At 44.6% G+C, this 18,496-nt stretch overlaps 1 protein-coding gene across 50 annotated transcripts in view; it reads right to left on the bottom strand.

Moving 5' to 3' along the window:
* Positions 1 to 226: 226 nt before the first annotated feature.
* AKAP8L (A-kinase anchoring protein 8 like) overlaps positions 227 to 18,496 on the bottom strand; it is a 31,983-nt gene continuing 13,713 nt past the window's right edge. For 6 of the 50 annotated variants that reach the window (XR_015166550.1, XR_015166557.1, XR_015166560.1 and 3 more), the window contains 7 exons: positions 17,871 to 17,979; positions 17,193 to 17,335; positions 16,277 to 16,418; positions 16,079 to 16,184; positions 15,712 to 15,842; positions 694 to 789; positions 227 to 603 (listed from right to left, as the gene is read on the bottom strand). Coding sequence is in view for 6 of the 50 variants with exons in the window: in XM_086408740.1 (XP_086264866.1) it covers positions 295 to 603; positions 694 to 789; positions 15,712 to 15,842; positions 16,079 to 16,184; positions 16,277 to 16,418; positions 17,871 to 17,979 (893 nt within the window). In the remaining 44 variants the exon portion in view is untranslated. Of the gene's footprint in view, positions 604 to 693; positions 790 to 2,924; positions 3,329 to 15,711; positions 15,886 to 15,933; positions 15,984 to 16,078; positions 16,185 to 16,276; positions 16,419 to 17,192; positions 17,336 to 17,870; positions 18,181 to 18,377; positions 18,438 to 18,496 lie in introns of those variants that run through there. The other 44 variants (XM_086408740.1, XM_086408743.1, XM_086408744.1 and 41 more) reach the window with 18 other exon arrangements.

The following is an 18,496-nucleotide window of genomic DNA, read 5'->3' as shown; positions in this document are numbered from 1 at the left end:
CTTTACCACCCCGGCTTGCCTTCCGGTTGTTCCGGGTCGGTGTTCGTAGCTTGCTAGTTTTGCTCCTGTGCGAAGTGCCTCACCGCTCGCAGGCCTATCCCTTCTCGCCGCCAATGCGCAGGCGTAACCCAACAGCCCCAGGTCCCACCCGCAGACACACAGCCCAGCGGTGAGGCCTGCACCCGCCCAGGTGGACCGTGCAGCACACAGACAAAAGACGACGAGGTGGGATGGGAAGAACTTTTATTAGACTCAGCTTCCAGCCTCGGCCCCGCGAGCCCCGCCCGTGCCAAGTCATGGAGCGCCTCCTCCTCCCTCCTCCTCGTCGTCGTCAGCCTCCACGTCGAGGCCCGGGATGCCTCGGATCTGGCGCTCCAGCGCCCCGCCCAGTAGGGGCACGGCCTCCTCGTCCTCCTCCGGGGGCGGGGGCGGGGGCGCGGCACCGGGTACTGGCTCTGGAGGCACTGGGGGCTGCGCCGGCGCGGCCTCTGCACCCTCCGCGACCCCGGCCGCTTCGACCAGCGCCCCCTCATCAAGGGCACCTCCCTCGGCCTCCTCTTGTTCCTTCTCCTCCTCTGGGCTGTCAGTGAAAGGGTTCTCACCCTGCGGAGAGGGGCACGACATGAAGAAAGGGAGAACCCGCAGGGGTCACGGCTGGGGACTGGGCCGGCGTGCCAGGGGCGTGCACCTCACCTTCAGATAGCGCTCCAGCTTCTTACTGATTAGCTTGTTGTTTAGGATGCTGCGAGCCACCATGAGCGAGGACTTCTTAGACTGCTCCATCATGAGCTGCGGGCAAGGCAGGCAGGGCTGCAGAGGCTGACCCAGGCATTCCAAAGGAGCTTCCAACCCTCACACCGCCGGGTCGGGTAGAGCCCACACACCCGCACACCTCTCCACCTCCACCTCGGGACCCAGCACTGCCAGTGACTACAACCAGACTGCCTTAGGTCTGTAAGTGGACCCTTGAGTACAAGCGTGGGTTCACTCTACAAGCATGGAGCCACGACCAGATTTGATCTTTGCTCCAATGGTCCATCTTTCCACTCCATACTTAACTATAACTGATTAAAGTCATGTCTTTACAGCTGTACTGCAGCAATCTGATTTGCTTACATAAAAATTCATAAGCAGTGAACAAACATACTAAAAACCAAATGTGCAACTCCTAACAAGAGGGCAACTGCCCTAAAACACACACAACTCTGCAGGATAAACAGGGAGGATATAAAAGCAGGAAAAGAATGTCAAACAGTATGTTTAAGTGATATGAAAGTGTTAGTTGCTCAGTCGTCTCCAACTCTTTGCGACCCCATGGACTGTAGCCCCGTCAGGCTCCTCTATGGGATTCTCCGGACAAGAGTACTGGAGTAGGTTGCCATTCCCTTCTCCAGGGGATCTTACCCACCCAGGAACTGAAACCAGGTCTCCCACATTGCAGGCAGATTCTTTACGATCTGAGCCACCAGGGAAGCCCTTAAGGTGATATACATCCTTTTAATCCATAAGATTCCCAAGATAAAGAATTATACCCTCAAATGTAAAGGTTGAAAAGAGAGACACTTACACTCTTGGTGAGAGGCTCAAGTGTTTATTTTCTTAAAAATCATTGTGATAGAACTCATTGGTAAAGATTCTGATGCTGTGAAAGATGGAGGGCGACAGAGGATGAGATGGTTGGATGGCATCACTTACTCAATGGACATGAGTCTGTGCAACTCCAGGAGATAGTAAAGGACAAGGAAGCCTAGCATGCTGCAGTCCATGAGGTCGCAAAGAGCTGGACATGACTCATCGACTGAACAATAATCAAAAGTAAAAATTTCTCTCAGCAATTCCTCCCGGGAGTCTAGCCTAAATTTAAAATTGGGAACATGCAAGCACACTGGCTGCAGAGGTGAAAAATTGGAAAGCAGCTTAGTGTTCTTCAGTGGAAAAGTGGTTACGTAAACCAGATGTTCACAACACCACCATGCAGTCTTAAAACAGGGCTTCTCTCTCCCCTGGCATAAGATGTGTGATGGGACAGAGTGCGGAGCATGCCAGTGTCTGGGGGGATTTACATCAAAATGCTACATGATTTTCTCCATGAGTGAAGGCAACTCTCACTTCCATCATTAACGCAAGTAATGGTAACCCAAGTATAAAGTCATAAACAGGAAAAAAAAAAAAAAAAAGTAAAGCTATTTTTGGAGGGGTGGGGAAACTGACCTTTGGGACCTCTACTCAACCCTAGCCAATTCTTTACCTCGCATTTCAGAAAATCACTTCATTTGTCTGTTTCTATTCCCTTTCCCCACGTTCATCTTTTTTTCTTTTTTACTTGGGGAAAATAGTCCTCATGTATGCTTAAAATGAAACAAGTTAAAGATGCACAAAAGAAAACTGCCTACATACTGGTTTCCCCTGGTGGGGAATAAAAGGGATAACTGGTTCTAATCACAGGTGTAGTTGCGGGTTCTTTAAACTCTGGAGCACTTACAAGGCTGTAGTAGAAATGGATATCCTGTGGGTATTATATGTTAAATCATGTGTTATCTGTGGAATACGCACTCTCAATGTGCACACCGTTGACTACAGCTACAGAAGTGTTCCTTTAGCTGTGACTCAATTTTCTCTGGATAAGGGCAGAAACGTGTCACATTCCATTATTTGTAAAGTCACCAGCTGTTTGCTTTCATCACTTTTGCTACACTCATGTTCTTTGTATTCAGGTAACTCAAGAACAAATATACAAATATGCAATAAAAGTGAATTGCTTGATATCTATTACTTCATGTATATCAAGCACAGCAATAAAACAAAAATCTCATATGTTTAAATTTCAGGGTTTTTGCTTGTGACTTTTTTAAAAATATACTTGCCTAACATGCATATGCTGTAAAAAAAAAATAGTTAACATGGAAATAACTTGAGATGATGGCTTTGTTTAATGTCTTATAAGATTTTTATGAATAATCCAAATATAATGTGGAATAATTTTATGAATGGAAAAAAAAACTATGCACAATTAGGATACTACTACATCTTACTTGCTGACACACTATCTTTCGCCCTCTAGGTGCACAGACGGACACACCAGAATATCTCCCAACTGAGCAAACTTTAACATAGTTTTCAGATTTTTGCTATAATATCCAAATTAAGAATAAACTTAAATACTTCCATGCTAGTGTTTTTAATCCTACTAAACACGATCCCTGCAGTGACAGTGCCTGAGTACTCTGCAAAAACACTGCAGGCTGTGCTTCTTCCACCTGTCCTAAGACAGTGGACTTGTCCCCGCCTCTCCATCAGCATTAGAGGTTACCACTGTTGAATGTCTTTCCTGTAGGGTGAGAGAAAAGAATGTATGCTGCCTTCCGTGGCATTTCCCTGCCCACCAGCGAATCCGATATGCACACTTGAGCTGTCTGTCCGGATTTCTATGAAGTCATTTCTTCCACGGTCTCTTGGTTTCCTAGCTTGTTCAGGAAGGCTTCCTTTAATGTCAAGGTCAACAATCTTCGAAATGTTCTTTTCCCCCCACATTTAAGATCTTGAGAATTTAATATATAGTATGAGGTAGGAGTCCAACTTTCCTTTCCAGAAATGTGTAAGATAAACCATTGTTTCCCCCCATCAAATTGACATGGAGGTCTACAGTCCCTTATCTGCAAATCTGAAATCCAAAAGGAAAAGTTTTTCTTCTAAAATTCATTTGGTGCAAATGATGAGCTGACATATTTTTATACCATCTTTATTTATCCTATCTAAACAAGTCACTTGAAGAATTGTTGATGGTTTAACTGCAAGGCACTTTCCCAGATTCTGCTGGGGATGTTGGCAATACTATCATGTAGCTGTTCTGAAATCTAAAAATTATTTTAAAAAACATTCAGGTTTCTGATAAGAGATCTGCAACTGACTTTAATACTGAGTTCCAAAACCAAAGCAAAGAGGGCTATTTCATTAGACTCTATTCTTTAAATCACTATGCCAGTATCACTTATTTTCAATTACAATGACTCTACATGAGTCATATATCTGTCACAGCAAGTCCCTGTACTCACTGACTGCTGTATAATTTTCCTGGCTATTAGACTTAACTCTGTCAATAGTAATACGGGAGGAACTGGTTTTTGTTTTGTTTTGCTATTAAACCTCCCATCTAAGAACTTACTACTTCCTTCCATTCACTGAGGCCTTGCTTGTTTCATATCCTTGAATTTAAGATCCCATACCTTTCTTCTTTACATTCCCAGTTATTTCACACATTTTGTGGTTATTGTGAATAGATGTTTCCTCATTTATGTTTCTAATTGGTTATTACTATTAGAATGGATAAGAACTACTACTACTTTGAAAGTGAAAGTCTTTCAGTTGTGACTCTGCAACCCCAGATTCTTTGCAACTATACAGTCCATGGAATTCTCCAGGCCAGAATACTGAAGTGGGTAACCTATCCTTTCTCCAGCAGATCTTCCCAACCCCCAGAATCAAACCCAGGTCTCCCACAATGCAGGCAGATTCTTTACCAGCTGAGCCACAAGGGAAGCCCAAGAATATTGGAGTGGGTAACCTATCCCTTCTCCAGCAGAGATTCCCAACCCCCAGAATCAAACCCAGGTCTCCTGGATTGCAGGTGGATTTTTCACCAGCTGAGCTATCAGGAAAGCCTACTTTTGGTATGTCCTAACCCTCTATGGGGTTGCAAAAAGTCGGACACTACTGAGCGACTTTCACACTTTTTTTTCAACCCCTTAACAAATTCTATTAATTCTAAGAACACTTTTTTTTTTTTTTTTGCTGGAATCATCAGCTTTTCTAGGAATATAATCACATTATTTGCACATAAACAGTTTTCATTTCCAGGACTTTATACTGATAATGTTGCTAATTTCTTATTGAACCATCCTTGTATTCCAGAAGCAAATTTTACTTATAGTGTGTTACGTATTTGACTCACCACTAGATTGATAATTAGGAATATTTTGGGAATCCCTGGTGGCTCAGTGGTAAAGAATATACCTGCAATGCAGGAGATGTGAGTTTGATCCTTGGGCCGGGAAGATCCCCTGGAGAAGGAAATGGCAACCCACTCCAATATTCTTACCCAGAGAATCCCATGGACAGAAAAGGCTAGTGGGCTACAGTTCGTGGGGTCGGGAAACTTGTATATGACTCAGCGACTAAACCACCAACCACCACATCAATGGATGAAAGTTTCATTTGCTTCACATCCTTGACAACATAATTTTACTTAGCACTTTTATTCTTCAATGAACTAATCTATAGTTTCATCTCATTATTATCCTTACCAGATTTTTGGAATTAAGGTTAAAGAGACTTCCTAAAGGAATTCCCTGGTGGTCCAGTGGTTCATTCACCTGCCAATGCAGGGGACATGGGTTTGATCCCTGGTCTGGGAACTAAGATCCCAAATGCCACAGGGAAACTAAGAGCATGTACCCTACAGCCTGTGCTTCACAACAAGAGAAGCCTGTGCAATGAGAAGCCCACGCACCGCAACTAAGAGAATAGGTTCTGCTCATCCCAACTATAGAAAGCCCATGACCAGCAATGAAGAAGCCCTGTACCTCAACGAAGACCCAGCGCAGCCAATATATAATAATTAAAAACAACAACAGCAATAACAACAAAAAGGCCTCCCTCTCTACTCTGCTATCACCATTGAGGGGTGTATCTTCCCAGAAGCAGGACTGTAAACATTTCTCATCTTGTCCCTAACTGCCTGCTGCTGAGGCTAAGTTCTGGGCAAATTCAGCTGAAAGGTGGGGCTCCCTCCTATCGAGCCCCACTCATGGAATGGAAGTTTAACACCATGCATTGCTCTAACCCTGGCTTGTTCGTAAGGCAGAGGCCCCATGCCTAGAGAGGCAAACCAAACCAACTTGACCAGAGGCTACAGCTGCCTCCACACCTCTTCTCTCCTTTTTTTTTTTTTTTTTTAAATATATATATTTATTTGGCTACACTGGGTCTTATTTGCAGCACGGAGGATCTTTAGTTGACGCATGTGGCATCTAATTCCCCAAGAGAGTTTGAACCCGAGCCCCCTGCACTGGGAGCGCTGAGTCTTTGCACCACCAGGGAAATCCCAAACCCTTCTCTTCTAAAGCAGCAGAGTCCAGAGTCTTGTCACCACTCCTAGCTCAGAAGCCTGGACTCAGGAGTTTTGCCTGAGGGAAAGGCAGACTTTAAAACAATGAGCTCCCAAATCTCTGCCCAAAGGAACTCCTTTTTTTAAAGTGTGGGGAGTTCAAAACTAAGGGCTCTCTCAAAACAATGGAGGGTGTGGAGAAAAGCAATTAAAAGGATGGTAGATATACTTCCCAGGTGGCATAGCAGTAAAGAATCCACCTGCCGATGCAGGGTGGGAGAGATCCCCTGGAGGAGGAAATGGTAACCACTCCAGTATTCCTGCCTGGAAAATTCCGTGGACAGAGAAGCCTGGTGGGCTACAGTCCATAGCGTCACAAAGAGTCGGACGCGACTGAGCTGAACTGAACTGAGCATGGATTTGATAAGCAGCACAAACTAAGCCATTGCTGTCTCCAAAAAGAACCAGTAAAACAGGTAGAAGGAGCCTCCCTAGGGTTCAGGATAAATCTCAAACAATGAATTTAATTGGATTAAAGTTATTTAATTGGATTAGGTTAATTCAGTTGGATTAGAACAATTTAATGCCTTTAGGCATTGTTGAAAACAACAGAGCTATCAGCCAACAACTTATGGAGAAGAACAGCTTGGTGCAATATGAGAAAAAGACAAATGTGGTCCTATCAAAACTACCACCATCCCTACCACCAAAATACCACCACCATAGGCCAAGTGGCTGTGCACTTGGCCAATGGCTTCCTCTTCTGAGGTACAGTAACAGGCTTTGCACTGTGGGAATTAAAGAGATTTCACTAAAAGATTTTGACTATTCACTCAAACAAACACAATAACAAGACCTACAATAGGGGAGGTCTAGAACAAAGAGTTGCCAGAAGAGATTATATAAACTGTCTAGTTTTCAACAAAAAATTATGAGATGTGCAAAGGAAACTGACATTCAGGAAAAAAGGCAGGCAAACAACAGAAACTGCCTGTGCCCATGGCCAGATGTCAGACTTAAAGACTTAAAAGCAGCCATTATAAATCCATTTAAAGAACTAAAAGGAAACATGCTTGAAGTACAAGATGACACTGTCTCATCAAATAGGGAACATCAATAAAGGGACAGAAGTTAACTATATAAATCCTAGAGCTGAAAAATACAATGAACTGAAATGAAAAATTCACTGGAGGGGTTCAACAGTAGATCCGAACTGGCAGAATAAGCAAAATCTGTAGGTTGGCAGAGATCACACAATCTGGAGAATAGAAGAATGAATGAAGAAAAATGAATAATCTCAAACAACCCTTGACACCATTAGGTGACCCATCACACCCATAATGAGATTACCAGAAAGACAAAAGGAGCAGAAAAAAAAAAAATCTGAATAATGGCTATAAACTGTAAATCTCATGAAAAACTTTAAACCACACATCCAAAAAGCTAACAAACTCCAAATAAACATAAAAAGACCCACAAAAAGACATCTTATAATAAAAATGCTGAGAGCCAAAGACAATGGAAAAATCTTGACAGCAGCAAAAGAAAAATGAATCATTACTTAAAATGGAACCCCAGTAAAGTTAAAAGCTGATGTCTTACCAGAAATGGGGCCAGAAGGCAGTGGGATAACATACTTAAAATGCTCAAAGAAACTGTCAACCAAAAATCCTGTGCCCAGGAAAGCTATCTTTCAAAAGTGAAAGTGAAACAATAACAGTCCACAACAAACAACAATTGAGTTTGCTGTTGGCAGACCTTTAAAGAAATACCCAAGGAGGTCCTTCAAGATGAAAAGAAGTGATCCCAGATAGTAATGCAAATCCACAAAAAACAACAATAAAAATAATCATATAATTATAAAGAAATACTATAAATGCAGTATCTTTTCCTGTCCTCTCAACTAATTTAAAAGGAGTTATATAAAACAATAAATATTTAAATATTAAAAATATATATACCTCTTAAATCTATATAATTGTATTACTTGACCTGTAGTAACATAGAGAAATGTAATATATTTGCCAGTAAGAGCACAAAGAAGGTCGGGAGAATAAAACTGTATTGGGCTAATAAGGCAATGACTACAGATGGTAACTTGAATCCACAGGAAGAATTCAAAGACAACCAGAAATGAGCAATAAGAAGTCTAGTTTAATAAAAGCTAGAAATATGTAACTGCTATTCTTTCTTCTTTTGGCATCCTTAAAAGACAAATTATATAAAATAATAATTACATTGTATTACATTATTGGGTTTGTAACACATATAGATGTACCACTTTGTATAACAAAAACCTATGCAGAGAGAGGTTCACAGGAGTAACTTAATCCCACTGAAATGACTGTATCTAAAGGAAATTTTTGAAGTTAATATATATAAAATAAGGCCTAGAGAAACCACTAATAATGCCCCCCCGAATTTTTACAAAAAAACCATTAAAGAAGATAAATAAATATTTGAAAAAAATAGTAACGTTAAATGTAAATGGATTAAACAATCCAGTCAAAAGGCAAAGATGGTCAAACTGGACAGAAAAACAAGTTCAAATAATATGCTCTCCACAGGAGACAAACTTTAGATCCAATAGATTCAAAGATACAAATAAATAGAAAGGAAAAGGATGAGAAAAGATATACAAACATCAACCATAAGAAAATGAACTGACTATACTAATACCAGACGAACAGACTGTAAAAAATGTTACTAAGATAAAAAGGGACATTTTATAATGATAAAAGGGTCTCTCCATCGGGGGTATTTAAGTATAGACACACCGGACAACAATTCAACCATAGCTGATTTTAATATCCCACTGTCAATAATGCAAACAACAACTTGGCAGGAGATCAACAAGGAAATAAAAGGCTTGAACACTATAAAACCAAACAGGCATAACATATCTAAAGAACACTTTGCAACAATAACAGAATATCCATTCTTCTCAAATGTACAAAACAGCACAGACTCTATACTACTAGGCCATAAACCAAGCTTCAGTAAATGAAAAGGACTGAAATAATGGAATGTATACCGTCTGACTACACTGAAGAAAATTAGAAATCAATAACAGAGAGGAATTTTGGAAATTTAGAAGTATGTTAAAATTAAATGACACACTGCTGAATAACCAATGGGTCTAAGAAAAAGAAGGCAGAGGGAAATTAGAAAATAATTTGAGATGAGTGAAAGTGAGGACGAGACATACCAAAACTTATGGGATGCAGTGAAAGCAGTACTCAGAGGAAAACTTACAGTTATAAAAGGCTATATTAAAATAGAGAAAAACCTAAAGCAAGCAGAAGATTAAAACAGAAATTAATGAAGCAGAGAACACAAAAAAAAGAGCAAAAAACCCACAAAATCATAAGTTTGTTCTTTTTAAATGTCAGCAAAATTAAACCTCAGCAAGACTGATCAAGAAAAAAAAGACTCAAAGCAATCAGAAATGAAAGAAGGGGACTACTGACAATACAGAAATAAAAAGGATTATAATGGAACACTAGGAATAAATGCATGATAGTAAATTGAGTATTAGATTAAATGCACAGATTTCCAGAAAGACTTAAAACTGACTCAGAAAGAGAGGGAATTCCCTGACAGTCTAGTGGTTAGAACTCGGCACCTTCACTACTGGGGCCCAGGTTGAATATCAGGACAGGGAACTAAGATCCCAAGTGCAGAGAAATAAGGTGAAAAAAAAAAAAAAAGAAAAGTCTAAACAGACCAGTGACCGGCCTCTTGAGAAACCTATATGCAGGTCAGGAAGCAACAGTTAGAACTGGACATAGAACAACAGACTGGTTCCAAATAGGAAAAGGAGTACGTCAAGGCTGTATATTGTCACCCTGCTTATTTAACTTATATGCAGAGTACATCACGAGAAACGTTGGACTGGAAGAAGCACAAGCTGGAATCAAGATTGCCGGGAGAAGTATCAATAACCTCAGATATGCAGATGACACCACCCTTATGGCAGAAAGTGAAGAGGAACTCAAAAGCCCCTTGATGAAAGTCAAAGAGGAGAGTGAAAAAGTTGGCTTAAAGCTCAACATTCAGAAAAGTAAGATCATGGCATCTGGTCCCATAACTTCATGGAAAATAGATGGGGAAACAGTGGAAACCGTGTCAGACTTTATTTTTTGGGGCTCTAAAATCACTGCAGATGGTGACTGCAGCCATGAAATTAAAAGATGCTTACTCCTTGGAAGGAAAGTTATGACCAACCTAGATAGCATACTCAAAAGCAGAGACGTTACTTTGCCAACAAAGGTCCGTCTAGTCAAGGCTATGGTTTTTCCAGTGGTCATGTATGGATGTGAGAGTTGGATTATAAAGAAAGCTGAGTGCCGAAGAATTGATGCTTTTGAACTGTGGTGTTGGAGAAGACTCTTGAGAGTCCCTTGGACTGCAAGGAGATCCAAACAGTCCATTCTGAAGGAGATCAGCCCTGGGATTTCTTTGGAAGGACTGACGCTGAAGCTGAAACTCCAGTACTTTGGCCACCTCATGCGAAGAGTTGACTCGTTGGAAAAGACTCTGATGCTGGGAGGGTTTGGGGGCAGGAGGAGAAGGGGACGACAGAGGATGAGATGGCTGGATGGCATCATTGACTCGATGGACGTGAGTCTGGGTGAACTCCGGGAGATAGTGATGGACAGGGAGGCCTGGCGTGCTGCGATTCATGGGGTCGCAAAGAGTCGGACATGACTGAACGACTCAACTGAACTGAACTGAAGTACAGAAATTGAATTCGTAATTTAAAAAAAAAAAAAAAAGCTACTCACAAAGAACAGCCCAGGTCCAGACAGCTTCAGAGCACATTCTACCAATCTAATACCAATTCAATACCAATTCTTCGCAAACTTCCAAACAACAGGAAGGAAAACTTCTCAACTCATTTTTTGAGGCCAGTATTCAGTTCAGTTCAGTTTAGTCGCTCAGTTGTGTCCATCTCTTTGTGACCCCATGAACCACAGCACACCAGGCCTCCGTGTCCATCACCAACTCCTGGAGACCACCCAAACCCATGTCCATTGTGTGGGTGATGCCATCCAACCATCTCGTCTTCTGTTGTCCCCTTCTCCTTCTGCCCTCAATCTTTCCCAGCATCAGGGTCTTTTCAAATGCATCAGCTCTCCTCATCAGGTGGCCAAAGTATTGGAGTTTCAGCTTCAACATCAGTCCCTCCAATGAGGCCAGTATTACATTGATACCAAACCCATAAATATCACAAAAAAACATACAGACCAATATCTCATGAGTACACATACAAAAATTCTCAACAAAATATTAGCAAAGCCAATTCAACAACATTTAAAAAGAATTATACACCATGACCAAATAGGATTTTTCCCAACAACGCCAAGGGTGGCTTAACACCCTCAAGTCAATGAAATATACTGTATCAATAAATAAAAAACAAAAATCACACGATCATCTCAATAAATGCAGAAAAAGAATCTGACGAACTCCAATGCCATTCCAGAATAAAAACACTCAACAAGATGCAACCAGAAGGGAATTCAACAACCAGAAGGGAATTCAACGACCAGATTGGAATTCAACAACCAGAAGGGAACTCAACGACAAGACAGAGAGCACCTATGGGAAACCCACAGCTAAGCAGCGCACTCAACGGTCAGACCGATGCTCCCCCAGAGATAAGAGGAGGGGCGGTCAGACCGATGCTCCCCCAGAGACAAGAGGAGGTGTGGTCAGACCGATGCTCCCCCAGAGACAAGAGGAGGGGCGGTCAGATTGATGCTTCCCCCAGAGACAAGAGGAGGGGCGGTCAGACTGATGCTTCCCCCAGAGATAAGAGGAGGGGCGGTCAGATGGATGCTTCCCCCAGGGACAAGAGGAGGGGCAGGGAGGAACTTCTCTTCAAGGCTGTGTTGTATGTTCTAGCCAGGGCAATTAAACAAGAAAAAAAAAAAAAATTTAAACGGCATCCATATTGGCAAGGAAATAGTTAAACTATAACTATCTCTATCTGCAGACAACTGATATACAGAACATGCTAAAAAATCCATGATTAAAATTAATAAACAACTTCAGTGAGGTTATAGGATACAGTATCAACAAACAAAAATCAACTCTATTTTGAAACAGGTACAAAGAACAACTCAGAAATGGAATTAAAGAACACAATTCCATTTATATTAGTATCAAAAGAATGAAATACTTGGGAATAAACTAATAATCCCCCAAATAAAAAACTTATACACTGAAAACTGAAATATTGTTGAAAGAAATTAAAGATTCTGAATAAAGCAAAGACATTCCATTTTCATGGATTGGAAGACTTAATATTGCTGAGAAAGGAATACTCTCCAAACTGATACAGAAATTGAATATAGTCCCATTAGGACACCAGCTGGCTTCTTTGTAGAAACTGACATGTTGGTCCTAAAATTCATGGAATCTCAAGGAACACAGTATAGCCAAAACAATCTTGAAAAAAAAAAGAAGCAGAAGTTACAGGTGTCTGTTTCTGATGCTAAACCTTACTACAAAGTTACAGTATGCTAATGGCATAAGGATAAACACAGAGAACAATAGAATAAAGAGTCCAGAAATAAATCCAGGGAGCTGTAGTCAACTGACTTTTGGCAAGAGAGCCACGACCATTCAACAAAGAAAGAATACTTTCTTCTACAAACGATGTTGGGACAACTGGAAAATCACATGGACTAGAATGAAGTTGAACTTTACCTTACACCACATACAAAAATTAACTCAAATGCATTAAAAACCAAATTGTAGGAGCTAAAACTGTAAAACCCTTACTATAAGAAGGCAAAGGGATAAATCTTTGTGACCTTTTATTTGACAATGGATTCTTAGATGATACCCCAAGCACAAGAAAAAAATTTAGATAAACTGAACTTCATCAAAATTAAACTTTTGTGCTGCAAAGACACATCAAGGTGAAAAAACCCATGCCATGGGATGGGAGAAAATATTTGCAAATCATATGTCTGATTAAGAAGTTGTATCTAGAATATATAAAGAACCTTAACTCATAAAGACCACACAGTTAAAAAATAAAGTATCTGAACAGATATTTCTTCCCTTCCAAGCAGACAGACAAACGGCCAACAAGTCCATGATAAGATGCTAGAAATCATTGGTCAGTTATCAGGGAAATGCAAATGAAAAATACAACAGATACAACTCACTGCACACCTCAATGACTGAATGGCTGTTATCAAAAAGTCAGATAATAACAAGTATTGGTGAAGTACTGGTGACATATGAATAAATCAAAACTCACACATTGTTGTTGGGGATATACAATGGTACAGCCATTTTGGAAGATAAGCTGGCAGTTCCTGAAGAAGTTAAACTGTTACTATTTGACCCAGACATTCCACTCCTGTCTAAAAAAACCGTAACACATGTCCATACAAAAATTTGCATCATAATAGAATTACCCATAATAGCCAAGAGGTGGAAACAATCCAAATTCTAAAGCATGAATAAACTAAATGTGGTATAGATCCATACAAGAGAAAAGGTTTAGGCCACACAGAGGGATGAAGTTCTGATACGCTACACTATGGATGAACCTTGAACACATGCTCAACGGAAGAAGCCAATCACAAAAGACCACATACTATGGTGACTGCATTTATATGAAATGCCTAGAAATACATGGAGACAGACAGTAAATTAGTGGTTGCCTAAGGTTTGGGGAGTATGGTGGTTACAGAGTGACAGCTATAAGGTGTGGCTTTCTTTCTGAGGTGATGAAGATGTTCTATAATTGTGCTGACAGCTACACAACTGTGAATATATTAAAAACTACTGACTTGTATACCTTACATGGATGAATTGTATGGTATGGGAATTGAGCATCAATAAAACTGTTACCAAAATTAATAATAACTAGAAGCTTTTTATTTACTTCTAAATCTGGCATTTTACAGACTATAGTATTTATATTTGAACTCTCTATAACCAACTACTTCTGGTGTCTTCAAAGTATCTTTTAGTACCCTTCCAATCCCCTCTATGGCTGCTGGTTGTTACAGCTAATTTTTTTTTTTTGCAACTTGCTTTGGAATCAGTTTATATTTTGCTAGCTATCATTCATTTCACCTAAATTTTCCAAGTTTTAATACCATGCACTATCCAGTCTCTATAGTCTGCTCTCTGTTCTCTTTCAACCCTTATCAGCTACCAATCCAAGAATCTCACCATGGCAAGATCCCTACAGCTTCTCTGTTGCCAAAGCCAACGGACATTTTCTGTATCTTTTCAGATCTGTCAACGGTATGTGCCAATCCCGAATCTCCTCCACCACCCCAGCCAGATCTCTAAGCCCATCCCACTGTTGAGAATCACTGCACTGAGAAAGAACAGAGATGAATTTGATGGGCATGGAAAAAGGTTGAGAAATGATTCCTTACACTCCCCTTGACTGCTACATCTGCTCATAAGGTCTATCAGCATCATCCAGGGTGACGGTAGCCAGGCCTCTCTTTCTAGCCCAGACCTGGCCCTGGGCCTCCCAGCTCTCTCCCTACTGCAAAGCCCCACCCCGCTCATTTGATCTCTAACAGCCAGCTTTAATTCAGGATGTCACCGATTCAACCAAAAGAACACCCACTCTGGCTTCTGTGTTAGGCCCTGGGAATACACTGGAATGCAAGACAGAATTTTTTCAATTTCTTGCCAAACTCGCTCCTTTTCTTGTACCATATACTACCCCACCCTCCTCATCTTAGCAGCACCACTGTCCACCAGTTAAACAAGCCAGAAATCTGCAATAACCCAGACTTTCATCACTCCCTCATGCCGAACTCCTATTCACTTTCTTAAACTGCTCTTCCATCATCTCCCAAGGCCCTTCACTGATCCCACTTCCTTCCCAGAACAAGTACCCAAAGTCTCTAGTCTAATACCAACTCTAACCCTTCTGCTAAGTCACTTCAGTTGTGTCCGACTCTGTGCGACCCCATAGACAGCAGCCCACCAGGCTCCCCAGTCCCTGGGACTCTCCAGGCAAGAACACTGGAGTGGGTTGCCATTTCCTTCTCCAATGCATGAAAGGGAAATGTGAAAGTGAAGTCGGTCAGTCGTATCCAACTCTTAGCGACCCCATGGACTGCAGCCTACCAGGCTCCTCAGTCCATGGGTTTTCCAGGCAAGAGTACTGGAGTGGGGTGCCATTGCCTTCTCCCTAATCCTTCTAGTCCCCCACTTAAAAACTCTGCTGCCTACAGGAGCAAGACCAGGGCCCTCAGCCCAGCCCTTGTAAACCTATGTCCAATCCCTCCTCCAACAACACTTGTACCATATGCTTCTCCCTGTTTGGTGTCTGAACCTAATCTGGCCATTGGCCCTTATGCATACGCAGGTCCCCATTTCCCACAGCCTACTTCTTCTTAAGGTCTGGCTCTGATGCCACCACCTGCCAGGCAGAATCACCAATTCCCATCCCTCTGTAGCGTGGCTGACTGCTCTGGGCTGGAGATGTGTCTATTTTCCTGCCCCTGGCAGCTCTTCATGAGCAGGCAGGGGTCATGACTCCAGCACCTCCCCAGAGGCCTAAGCCAGTTAGCCCACAGGATGGTGGGAGGGCACTGGTGGCCACTCACCCTGCGGTTCCGGTTGTGATCCATGGTCTTGAGGTGCTTCTGAATGATCCCAAACTGCATGGGAATGAAGAGGTCACAGGCTGCGCAGTGGGCTGCCTCTACCTTCTTCACAAAATGTTCCATGGCAATTTCTGTAGAGGGGAGAAGGAGGGAGTCGCCACTGGTCCCAGACACCTAAGAAAGACCCAGGAGTTGGGGGAAAATGCCAGACCAGCTCCTCACCTCACCCTGCCATTTCCACGTGGGCCTGAGGTTGTTCTCACTGACCCTCCCTGGGGGAACAGAGGGGTGTTGTGACCCTACTCTGAAAACCAGAGGAGGGAAGGCTGAGGTCCGGCCTGGTAGGACTGGGATGGAACCTCCTCACCTTGTGTCAGATCTTGGTCTCTGTAGATCTGCTGGATCAGACCATCAAGGTCCTCCACGGTTTTTCTGAGCTCCTCTGTCTTCTTCGTCTTGTTGGCGACATATTCCTGCCGGATACACCAAGGAGATAGCAAGCTTTGTGTGGGCCACTCTATGTCTGCAGGGTAACAGCAGCTGTACCAACCACTCCAAGGCTCACCTGCAGAAAGTCAGCTGTCTGCTTGGGGAGCTTGGTGCCTACGTACTTAAAGTGTTCCTTGTGAAACTTGCTGTCAAGGTGGCTGGCCATCTCATCCTCATAAAAGGTTCGGTATTTGCAGAGAGAACACACGAACTGGATCCTGCCACAGGAGGGAAACGCAGAGCTGAGACCAAGAGGGTTCTGGGGAAGGGTGCTGTTGCCTCACCCAACCCAGCTGCGAGCCCTGAAACAGGCCTTGCTCATGGGCCTCTGAGGTGTGGTCCCAGCAGGGGGACAGGCTAGGACCGGTGGGGCTGGGAGTGCAAAGGGACAGAACATCTGCAGGCTGCAGTTACTGCAACGTAGGGGACAGGGCAGGAGCTCTTCCTTCCCACAGGCAGGAGGCTGAAGCCTGAGGCAGCAGCTGCTGCAACAGGCAAGGAGTCGCTGGAAGGTTGCTGGAGGGCCTCTCTACCGAGGCTGGGCAGGAGCTTGTGCACTTGGCCCAGCTGGGGAGCAGAAGGAAGGATGCCCTGGCGTGAGCCAGGTGGCCCTGAGTGCAGAGTGAAGTACGCAGTCCTGAGGCAGGGCCCGGAAAGGTGCTGCATCTTCCTTGTGGGGGCTGAGGGGCTCAAAGACCCAGCCCATCCTCTGCTCAGAATGCTTGGGGGTAGTGTCGGGAGGGATGGGAGGCAAGCAGGCCTGGGCACCTGCTGCCTCATCTTCCTCTTCTGAGAAGAGACCAGTCTGAGCTGGAAGGAGGGCGCCTGCCCGGCCTGCCAGAGGGCAGCCTGGAGTCACCTGAGCGAGGTGCTCTGTCTGGGCCGCGTGTCCACAGCAGAAGCCCGGGGTCTGGGGCCTGGGCCGGAGCAGGCCGCCGTGGCAAGGGGCGGAAGAGGCCAGCCGCCACCGAGGCCTCGGGGCAGGTCCCTACCTCTGCCGGACGTCCTTATCTGGGCCACGGGGTCAGCTTTGTCTGGAGAGCCCAGGGGCCGGGCGCCGGCGAGGCTGAGGAAGGTCCAGCAAGAGCAAGAGTCTGAGGCGGAGGAGGAGGAGGCAAGCGCCAGTGCGGGAGCCCTGAGGGCAGACAGACCCGACCAAGGGGCGTGAAGGGCTCAGCCGCAGACAGGCCCGGCCTGACAGGGCCGGCGGGCCGGGCAGAGGGCAGGCCCGAGGCTGCCACAGCCCACAGGTGCTGCCATCTCTCCTGAGCACGGTGACGGCCTCTTGGCAGCTAGCTGGGGTGGCACAGGCGCCTTGGACCTTGAGTCTCTGCTGAGCTGGCCCCCTCCCGCAGGGGCATCAGGCCCCCAGTACACCTCGGGGCTCATGTGCCGAGTGACCTAGCGCCGGAGCTTCTGGGCAACGGTGCTGAGCAGGGTGAGATCTCAGGCCAAAGTCGCTAGCGGTCGCCAGGCGGCCGCACAGGGGCAGGGGACGAATCAGGCCTTGGGAGCTGGGCCTGGCGGAAAGCAGGGTCCATGCACGGCCGAGCAGGTGACGGCTCCCAAGGGAGGCCAGAGGGCGGTGAGGCAGCAGAGCTATGGCCCTGCTCTCCTGGAGGCAGCCCCAGAGCGAGGCAGAGGCAAAGGGGTGGAGGGAAGCTGGTTACCTTTCCACCATGCGGTCTCGCTGCCGCTTTTTCTGCTTGTCCAGGCTCTTTTTGCCTGCCTGCAACTTGCGTTTGGCCTGGCCACTCTCATCCTGGGCGCTCAGGACCCCTGTGGGAACAGAAGGATACGGTTACCAGTCTACGGCCTCTGGCTGGATATCCACTGTCTACTCCAGGGGGTCCATTCTGAAAGCAGCTGTCCGAGCAAGGCCTCTGGCTGCGAGCAGGACCGGGTGCCCTGGGATGGGCGGGGAGTTGACCCCACTACGTTCCAGGACATCCACACTCTGCAGAGTGAGCCACAGGGAAGCTGGAAGGTAAAGAGAGGCTGTCTCAGTGGGGACACTGGCAAAAGTTCAGAGGACCCAGGTGGCAGAATGCAGGAAGGCCTCAGGTGGGGCCTGAGTGCAGCCCCCAAGGGTAAAGGCCCCAAAGCTCACATGGCCCTGCCCACCCACACTGGGTACCGCGGCAACAGTAGGCTGAGGCTGGATTTAGGTTAGGTACCTGCTGGCGCTCATCACTCGAATAGGGAGACACGGACTCCCAACAGGGGCTGTAGAGGTGCTAAGGGAAAGGACATGCAAACCAGAGCCGTAAAAACTGCACCGAGGGTCCCAGCTTGG

The sequence above is a fragment of the Bos grunniens genome, chromosome 7, assembly GCF_055505025.1.
Source record: "Bos grunniens cultivar Pamir isolate PY7600 chromosome 7, Bosgru_T2T1.0, whole genome shotgun sequence".
In the NCBI taxonomy this organism is placed as follows: Eukaryota; Metazoa; Chordata; class Mammalia; order Artiodactyla; family Bovidae; genus Bos; species Bos grunniens.
The sequence above is the reverse complement of the archived record's forward strand: the minus strand, read 5'-3'. Positions and strand labels throughout refer to the sequence as shown.